At 30.2% G+C, this 10645-nt stretch overlaps 1 protein-coding gene across 1 annotated transcript; it reads left to right on the top strand.

Annotated features, from left to right (window-relative positions):
* Positions 1 to 5243: 5243 nt before the first annotated feature.
* Positions 5244 to 6710, top strand: LOC120072715 (E3 ubiquitin-protein ligase RNF185-like). Its single transcript, XM_039025179.1, has 2 exons — positions 5244 to 5447; positions 5721 to 6710. Exon 2 carries the CDS (start codon positions 5760 to 5762, stop codon positions 6444 to 6446), a length of 687 nt encoding a protein of 228 aa, XP_038881107.1. The 5' UTR covers positions 5244 to 5447; positions 5721 to 5759; the 3' UTR covers positions 6447 to 6710.
* The last annotated feature ends 3935 nt before the right edge of the window (positions 6711 to 10645 follow it).

Here is a 10645-nt window from a genome sequence, read left to right as displayed (position 1 = left end):
AAGGGTGGTCTCTTATACACATCTAGATGTGTATAAGAGACAGGGTGGGAATAGTGGTGCAAGGTGTGATGACGAATTTACTTTGATTAGTCGTCGTCGACGAGATAGGGAAGTGGTAGGTGGTAAAGCTGGAAATGGGTCTCCGGGTTCTTCGCCCACGAGTAGTAGAGTTGCTCGTGGTTCCCTTGGGAACACGGGATAAGCAAAATTCGTTTAACATTCTGAGGAATGAGGGAGGGGACTGGTTGGTGTTGGAGATAATGCTTCCTAACCCTCTTCCATTACTTGTTATGGATGGAAGTATAAAGAGTTCTGTGGGAGGTGGTAGGTGGTAATCCTTGACAGATCATGATCTGGTGTTCCTGGAATATTAAGGGGTTGAATGACTCTGTTAAGTTTAGGGTGGTGGCAGATTTTCTATGTTCCTCCTCTGTTACTTTCTGCTGTTTGCTTGAGACGCGAGTACGATGGGAGAACTTTGATGTGGTATTGGGTAGGTTTGGTGGTGCTTGGAGTTGTGTGAGTACCTATAGTGTGAGGGGAGTAGGGAGGATCTGGGTGATGTGGCAAAAGAGTGCCTATGATTTTATTCTGGATGTTCAAGGGGATCAATTTATTTCTGGGTCCTTAGTGGATATTGTATCTAATACTCGAGTGTATGTTGCTGCTGTTTATGCCTCTAATTTGGTGAGTGATAGGGAGAACTTGTGGTCCCATTTGATTGAATTGTGTTCTGCTTGGAAATATCCTGGTGTTGTTATGGGTGATTTAATGTTATTTGTAATAGTTCGGAGGCTCATGGTGGTTGTCCTAGCTTAGGTGGGATGGAAGAGTTTAATAGGGCTCTCTTGGAGGTTGATCTGGTAGAGTTGGATGTCGTTGGTAACTGGTTTACCTGGACTAGTAAGGCTCAGGGGAGTGGTATTCTACGTCAGTTGAATCATTGTTTGGTGAATGAGGCGCGAAAGGTGGCTTTCCCCTTTTCAGAGCTTAAGGTTGGTCAGTGGGGGATTTCTGATTACAATCCTCTTCTAATTATAATGGGTGAGGTGAGGTGTTGTTCGCTTCCTTCGTTTCATTATTTTAGCCATTGGGCAGAGGCAGATATTTTTCTGGATAGTTTTAAGTCTGTGTGGAGAAAGTCCTCGGATGTTTCCCCTATGGTGACCTTTGTGTGAAACTTGTGGGCTTTGAAACCAATTTTGCATGCGACATTTGGGAGACATATTTTTGTGTTGTCTGATGAGGTGCAGGTTTCTAGGTAGAGGATGGAGGCTACTTAGGCCGTTGTTGAATGGGATCCCCCATCTGAGACTGTTTGTTTGGNGGTGGTGTGTGACGCAGAGAGTAATCCTAAGGCGCGACTGTCGGAGTTTATGGATGGTGAGGGAGGTTAGAGGTGGTCGTCGTGGGAGTTGCTCGAGATATGGGGTTTGATTAAATCTCTTTCAACTCAAGAATGGATTGAATGAAAATCTTTAGCCCCTATCATTCAGAAAAAGTTAGAATTTAGTATGGATGATTTCAGAATTTAGAATTTAATCTTTTTTACTTTTATAAACTTTATAAATAATTTTTATAATTTGATAAAATCTTCGTAAAAAGTATGGAACGAGGATGAAAATATTAACTCATATTTGTTAACACATCAATTTTCTTTTGTTTTTATTAGGTTAAAAATAAATAATTAATTAATTGAATATAAAGAAAATAATGCAACAAATGGTGGCCGGCGTTTCGGATATATTCACATGCAAAAGATTAGACGGTCAAAAAACTAGTTAGATTCTGTGACATCTTTAAATTCAAAATACTTTTGATTAAATATAATTTCTTCTAGTTTAACACACATTTAATTATCAAATTAAACTTCTTAGTAAATAGTAGGCCAAAAGGAAATTATACTGTACCTTATTCGTATAAATTTTTTGTAAGTATCAATTTCTAAGAAGCATTTCTTAATTATATATATTTGTATAGTATCGGGGTTTCTTTTATTTCAATTGAGTGTCAGTTGAATTATGTCTACCTACATTTAAAGCTTCGTTTTTTTTCTTTATTTCTTAGTTTAACTTTAAAATATGTCGCACCAATTTTTATAATATAATACCGCTTGTAAAGCTTAGAATGCCAAATATAAATTTCAAGATTTAAGACCTATTTGATAGGCAACTCAAATTCTATTTTATATTTTCAGATTCATTGACTTGAACGAATATGTATTCAGTTGGTTATCTGGATTCTATTTTCATAAACTGGTTTCGAATTCTGCGATTCAAACAATACAAATACGATCCAAACACAACAAATTTTGAAAACAACTTTTTTAATGTTTTCAGTGTATTTTGTTAAATTAGAATATGTAACATATTATATATTACTATATGATATTACAAAATAATAATTATACAAAAATTTAAAAATCAAACAAGTTTGTAATTAATTAGTGATGGTTTATATTCAACCTAGTATTTAGTGAATAACTAAATATATTTTAAATACATTTTGAAATTTTGTTTAAATTGAAATTTATTTTCTGAATCTGTAACAAAGTTGAAAACATGAAATATAATTCTGTTTTTTTAATTAACTGTTTTCAAAATTCTGTTTTTAGATTAATTATCAAATGTGTCTTAACTTATCGTCTGTTACATGTGGTATATATACTCAACTCACGATTGCTAGTGCTTCTACATAGAGATGTCTACGGGGTGGGATGGGGACGTTTGCCCCCTATTCCATTCCCTACCCCCGAAAATTTCCCCTTGGGAAAAAAATTTCCGCCATCATTTTTTTATAACAATTTTTTTTATTTCAATTAAATATATATTTTTAACAATTCCTTAAACACATCCAATACAACTTTCATTTAAATAAAATATTATCAATTTTGGTAATAAAAACAATGGTACACATTCAATTTTAAAAGATATAATTAAAATATTAAATTCTCATAATTTTTATAAATTAAAATTCAACAATTAGAACATCATATCTTAAATATTACAACATCTAAGAAACTAAAATAATAAAATCTTAATCTTAAATAATTAAAATCTCCATAATTATCCTAACAAAGTCTACAAAATATATATGTATGTATGTATTATAAGTTTATAATTTATATACAAAAGTTGGGGCGGGGCGGGACATGGGTCGGGGTCGGGGAATATATTCCCGACCCAACCCCAGCCCCGAATTGCAAACGGAAAAAAAAAATTTCACTCATTTCCTCATTCCCCATACATTTGGGGATTCCCCATCCCGTTCAGAATGGGTCCCTGCGAAACTTTGACCCATAGATTTTTTGGACATCTCTACTTCGAGACAAGGTTCATTAACAAAATTATTGGTCTATATAAGCTGTGTGAAATGCCAACAAGCAAAGGTGTTCAATTAACTTGAAATAGGCCATGATAACTCGATTGATTGATATATTTAGAAATGCAAATTAAATAATGAAATCGAACTATTCAAATAGTTTGTTCGATTGGAGATATATTTATCAATCATTTGAATTTCTATGGTGTAAAATATAAAATAAAATACAAATGAAACAACAATGGTTTAACTTTTTGACCTTTTTTTAAAAATCGAAACCAATAGTCAAAAGTAATTTTTTTTTCTTTTTTTCTTTTTTTTTTTTTTTGGTTCTCCATTGATTCAATTATTTTTTAAAAAAAAAGATTTGAGTATTGATATTTTATTTTCCTTAATCTGATAGTTTAGTTGGTGATATATATTTTTTCTCCAAAGGTCAATGCATGCAAATTAAGTTAGCTAGCTTATACGCGTGACACTCATTTTATTAAATATTGAAAAATCAGGTCTATTACTTGGATAAGCCTATAATACTTTCTTCTTGTATTTATAGTTAAATAATTATATAATAAAACAATTTTCAACGTCGCGTTCCAATAATAGCTCAACAAATAAGTCTATATATTAGAATAAATTTTTTTTAAAAAAAAATGTATTATGATGATTAAACTAGTCCCTAAACTTTTGAAAAACAATAATTTTGATCCGGCTAATTATGTTATTTATCCATCTTAAGTTTACTTTGTCCAATTTTTACTTTCTAATTAATTCAACTTGAAATCATGCTTGGATTAACATATGGGTATATATATACACATATTTGAAGCTACACCATTATTAAATAGTTATTTTTACAAGTTCAGACTAATACATACACTTTTAAATTTACCACAATAAAATAAGTTAAAAAGTTTAACTCCAAAATACGATTTAAATCATAAATAAACAAAATCCTATTTGATTATCATTTATTTTTTCTTCTTTTTTTAAAAAAAATTAAATTTATGAACACCATTCTCAATCAAAATTTGAAAATTAAAAATATATATATATATATATATATTTGAAATTTAACTAAAAATTTAGATATTAATATAAAAGATACGAAAAAGAACCTAATTAAAAAATCATGAGAAAACAAAGATAATTTTTTTTAAAAAAAATTATTAAGTGAGACCTAAATAAACATACTTAGGAGAAATGACGAAGAGATATTAAAAGATTAAATAAACGTTTAGTCTTTAAACCTTCATAAAATTAACGATTTATTCATCAAATTTTAGTTTGTCACGATCTAGTCTCTGTATTTTCAATTTTGTATGTATTTAGTTCCTAAATTTTACTATGTAATAATTTAGTAATTGTACTTTAAGCTTTGTAACGATTTAATACCTATTGTAGAATTTTTTATTTTTTTTTTTAAAGTCAATTCTTATGGTAGAAATTAGTATTAAAATTTAATAAAATTTATTGCATAAATAAACAAATAAATTAATAAGAAACTGATATTTTTATAAAATAGAAAGTTTATATCACAAAATAATAAAAATGGGCATCAAAATTATTTTTTTTTTTTTTTTTTTTTTTTTTACATTTGAGATTAAATGGTTATAAATTCGGCAATATAAAGACTAATTATTATAAAATTGGAAATATATAAATTAAATTGTTACATATGGAAATTGAGGAACTAAATTGTTAAAAAATAATTTTGAACCTAAAATAAATATGGACCGTCGGATTGGGGGATCTCGAAACGCAGCGTTTGGTCGTAAGTCATAAGAGAGAAGAAAATATGGTAATGGTGGAGTACAAGTGGTCCATACTCCACAGGACGACCTAACTTACACGTTGTTGTCCGTCGACTAAGAAATTAAATAATAATTTTAAAAACAAATTGAAAAATATATATTATTAAAAATAAAATAAAGGAAAATAGAGGAAAGCCCTTGAATCCTTCATTTCTCCATTCTTCTTCTTCCTCCGGTTCTACTCTCTTCTACGGCTTTCCTTAATTTGTAGCTCCTGAATTTCACAGATTCCGTCTTCCACCAGCCCACAACCATTCTCTTCCTCCCTCCGAAGGCTTCTCCTTTTCACAGTTTCTGATATCCTTCCTCTCACAGGTCCGTTCACTCTCTTTCTCTCTATTTGCGTTTCATTTCACTTGTTTTTTCTTCAAATTGTTCTATTCTTGGTATCAATTGGGTTGTGATTCCGAAATTGGGGGTTTCTTCTCGTCTGCCCTTTTGCTGGGTCTTGTTCCCGATCCCCTGATTGACTCTTTCGGCTTTATTTACTTGCAATCGTGTTAGGTTTTTGCTTCGATTGTTGATCTGATACGATGGTGTGATGTTGTTGAATCTTATTCTGATTCTGTTTCGTTTTGTGATTTCTAGTGATTATAGCTGCTGATAATTAGAGGGGTTTAATTAGAAATGGCGAATGAGTTTGGTGAATCAACAAGTGTGCCACATCAAAACTCATCTTGGTCTACTAATAGTGACACTACCAACAATGATACTGGTGATTTTGAATGCAATATTTGCTTTGAGTTAGCTCAAGACCCAATTATCACTCTTTGTGGTCATCTCTTTTGCTGGCCTTGTTTATATAGATGGCTACATCATCACTCACAATGTCAAGAATGTCCTGTTTGTAAGGCTCTTGTTCAAGAGGAGAAGTTGGTTCCCCTTTATGGTAGGGGTAAAATACCATCCGATCCAAGATTAAATAGATATCCTGGTATTGATATTCCAAGTCGTCCTGCTGGTCAAAGACCTCAAACAGCACCACCCCCTGTTCCCAATGACTTTCCAAATTATGGATTTGGATTCACTGGTGGCTTCATGCCAATGGCAACTGCAAGGATTGGTAACTTCACTTTAGCTACTGCTTTTGGTGGTCTGATCCCTTCTTTGTTCAACATCCAGTTTCATGGATTTCCTGATGCTACTGTCTATGGAACTACTTCTGGTTACCCTTATGCATTCAACACCTTCCATGGGGGTCATGGTCACCATTTTCCGCAACCGTCGACTCGAGGTCAGCATGCTGATAACGTACTGAAAAACCTCCTTTTACTTGTTGGTGTGTTTGTAATTCTTGCTTTGCTCTGGTGGTGAAGATAATCTTTCATTTCAATGGAAATAGCCACAAGTGTAGAGATTTCATTTTTAGTGCTTATGAGGTAGGTTAGTTGATGCTGTGATCATATATATGTATGCTTGATAATACTTACTGTGAGGTTCCTATCAATTCATGTTATTGATGTCCCAAAGGACTTCTGGTTGTTGCTTTCTTTTGCACAGACCAGTTCACAATCCTGCTTCTGGAAACTTCTTTACCCCAACAGTAATAAAGTGAAATTATTTTGCTATTTTGTTCAAGTTAAGTTCATTTGGCAGCCTGCTGGTATTAATAAACATGGCTGTCCCTTTTATTGGATTGTAGTTGGGTGAATCTACTTTTAATGTACTGTTAAGTTTACTAGACGACTTGATGGTTTTCTGCCATGTTGAAAGTTCAGACTGCTGTTCAGTTCTGTAGTCTTTCTTGATTGCTTTGTTCCTGATCATCTTTTCTTTTGTTAGGTTTGATTTTTGTTGTGATATGCTGGCTTTTAGTTCTGAACTGAGCTTGGTTTGCTGTGCTAGAATTACGATTGATTTTGCATTTGAAATTGAATTGTAGTTCAAATCGGAAATTGGAATTTGAAATGAGAGAAATCAATCGAACGTAGTTACTATTGGTTCTTAGCAAACAGAGATAATGTATTGGAGATTGGTCTGGCTCCTATACATTGATGAGATATTAATTAACAAAATCTTGGGGTCTAAGTAGGTCTGACCGAGGCGATTATAATTTTAGTTCATTTCCTCTCAATTGCTAAGGTTTCATTTGGTAATCATTTTGTTTTTTATTTAAAGTTTGTTTTTGGAATTTGGTTAAGAATTCAACCATTGTATTTAAGAAATATTTAAATCATAGTAAGAAATGTGGATAAAATAAGTTTAATTTTTAAAAATACAAATACAAATACAAATGGTTATCAAACGGAATTTAAACTTTCAATTTTATTTTCAATTTGTCTTTAAACTAACAAATGTTTAAAAGGTCCTTAAACTTTCAATTTTGTGGTCAATAGATTTGTGAATTTTAAATTGTGTCTAATGTAGTTCACGGACATACTAGGCACAAAATCAAAAGATTAGGATCTCGTTTGACATAATATTCAATTTTATGTCCATTAGATCTTGATGGTATAAGAAACTTATTTAAGACAAAGTTAATAGTTAGGGAGATCTATGGGATATTTTTAAAGGTTAGAAACTTATTAGATACCAAATTAGAAATTTAGAAACGTATAAACAAATTTCTTTTGTGGTTCAGGTATTAAAAAAATAATGTGATAGTTCAAAGATTGAATTTTTTAGGTTATATTTGGTAATCATTTGATTTTTTATTTTTGTTTTTAAAAATCAAACTTATATCATTCACATTTCTTACAATGATTTACATCTTTTTTAAGTATAATGGTCGAATTCTTAGCCAAATTTAAAAAACAAAAACTTTTTTCAAAATTTAGCTTGGTTTTTAAACAATTGGTGAAAAACGGATAACAAAAGAAGAAATTTAGTGGTGAAAGTAGTATCCGTAAGCTTAATTTTAAAAAACAAAAGGATTATCAAACAGGATACTAATTATTATTATCATTTTTTAAAATCAAGAATGATAATATCTCAACCCCTCGGTACAAGAAAAATAATTAGGAACTATGAATTTTCTTAACCAACCCATTCTGTTCGGTAAGAGCTAAGTTCATTTTTGGCTTTAACGATGGAAAACACAACCATTTATATTTCAATTTGTAGGTTTCCAGTATAATACTTACCGAATTAATCGACTTTATTGTTGTTGTTGGGTTTTTTTTTATTTTATTTTATTTTTTGTCCTGCACCTTCATAACTTGAAAAAAAAATACATTGGGAAATCTATTATCAAGTCACACGTAATGCCTAATTCAATACATTTATTATTGATGTCAACTACGAGAATGGGGAGAAATAATATAGCAACTTTTCAATATGTTAAACAATTATAGTCTCCTATTCCATTGATATATATATATATATATATATGTTCTGAAAGGCCTATCGAAAATTACTTCAGATAATGGCTTTTTATATTGGTCAATAACTTCAAGTAGTGAATATTTAAACAAATAATTTCAATCACAATTATTTAAATTACTTATTTCATTTTAATTAAAATTTAATTTTAGTTCTAATTTTTCAAATGTGATGGCTTGTTTCACTAGTATTCTTGAAGTAGAATAATTCTATATTCTATTTTAGTTACTTCCGTGTACATTAGACTGAGAAATGTTCTCTGGGCCGTGGGCTCATTTATGGGCTTTCCTGTCAAATTTCCAGGCGGTCTTGTACCTTTTTATCAATGGTAAATTTTAAAGTTTTCCAAATGGTAATAATGTTTTAAAATTATAAAAATAGTAAAACAAATATATATAACAGAAAATATTAATTAGTAAATGACAAAACTACCCTAAAATAACAAAATTAAGTAAAAATGAGAATGCAAATATACAATGCTTCAAAAATAACTTGAATACCATAAATAAACATTCTACAACCACAAATACACTGTATCTAAATATTTCATAAGCAAAAATTAAAAATAACTCAATTTAGTACTTAATGCTTCTGTAGAACACGTGTGTATGAGGGAAGATGACGACCAGGCAGTGGGGTCATTAGAAATTTATGAATGCTACAATGATGGACTTCCTCCAAGGTAAAAAAAAAAAAAAAAAGTTGATCGTACCAATAAAGTAGTTGTTGGCAAGTGAATATTTGAAGGAATTGCATGTTCAGGACGGTGCGACTCTTGAAAATATGTTTGTGCTTGACATCAACCAGTTGTAGAGAGTTTCATCGTCTTCATTCCATCTGACTATTTTGCTCATAGGATCTTGAAAGCCAACTTTAAACACTATCAATCCCAGAATGTCATTGTTGAAAATGATGTTCAAAGTAGGAAACATGTGTGCAAGTGAAAAATGTCGCCAACCTGGCAAGAGTGGTTGTCAAAAGCTAGCCAAGACGATGGAATTCAAGAAAGGATTGATGGAATTAAGGAAAGGGTTGCTGAATCATCGATCATAGACCTGAGATTAAGAAGGAGAAAAAGAGATTTTTGGAGGCAATTAAGTGAAGAAGATGAGATTTAGGGTCTTTTGTTATCTCATTTTAATAATAGTAATAATGATGATGATGATGATGATAAATTAAATATATATATATATATATACACATACATGGTTCAAACATGTCTAATTTATATGTTTCTTTTTAAGTACGAGTCATTTTTCCGTGTTTCTTATGAAAATTGAAAACATCAAAATATAAAAAACAAAATCAAATTAATTTAATAATAATATGTATAAAATAATGAAAAAAATATTTAGATACAATTGAATTTGTAATAAACATTTAAACAAATCGAAAGTTAGTTGGATGAAATCAAATTTGATAATAGAAAAACCATGAAGTTTTTGTTTATTGTGATTAATTCGATTTAGATAAAACCTAATTTGATAATAAAATATAAATTCAAATATAATTCGGAGAGAAAAAATCAGGAAGGGAGTTCGTTTATTTACAATTACACTATATTCATAATTTCATTTTCATTTAAGGTTCAATAATTACCCTATATTTATAACTCCATCGACCACAAAATCTACACAAGAAGTCTAACTCGTTGTAGAGGTATAGCAAAAATAGCAAAATTGTAAAAGTTTGTAAAAAAAAAAGGATAAATTGATGGAATAATAATATAATAAGATGATAATGAATAAAAGGTGATTAAAAAAATACAAAAAATGATAAATTTTAAATGAAATATACCATTTGTTAAATGATGATATGTATAAAATATTAAGTAAAGTCCTAATTAGGATAAAAAAAATTAATCCGAATTTAAAATAATAAAAAGATGAATAAAATAATGTAAAATTAGTTATCAAAATTTAATTTGAATATTAAAAATAAAATCAAATTCCAAAATAATGTGAAAATTATAAAATGATTCTCATTTTCAGTTTTGAAATTGATTAATTTGGTTATTAATCAAGCTCTCCAATTACACCGGATTTATATCTCAGTTATTAATCAAGCTCTCCACTTATGCTGTATTTATATCTTAGTCATTAATAAAGTTTTCCACTTACTATTTGATATTTCGAACATACTAACTAACTAAGGGCAACTCGGGTATTATCCAAATGTTATCTAGAATAGTG

Source organism: Benincasa hispida, chromosome 3 (assembly GCF_009727055.1).
Source record: "Benincasa hispida cultivar B227 chromosome 3, ASM972705v1, whole genome shotgun sequence".
Taxonomy (NCBI): Eukaryota; Viridiplantae; Streptophyta; class Magnoliopsida; order Cucurbitales; family Cucurbitaceae; genus Benincasa; species Benincasa hispida.
Note: the sequence above shows the minus strand (reverse complement) of the source record. Positions and strands in the feature narration are given on the sequence as shown.

Excerpts from the sequence above, each read along its gene's own strand:
- LOC120072715 (XM_039025179.1), top strand. The coding sequence starts at position 5,760 with ATGGCGAATGAGTTTGGTGAATCAACAAGTGTGCCACATCAAAACTCA.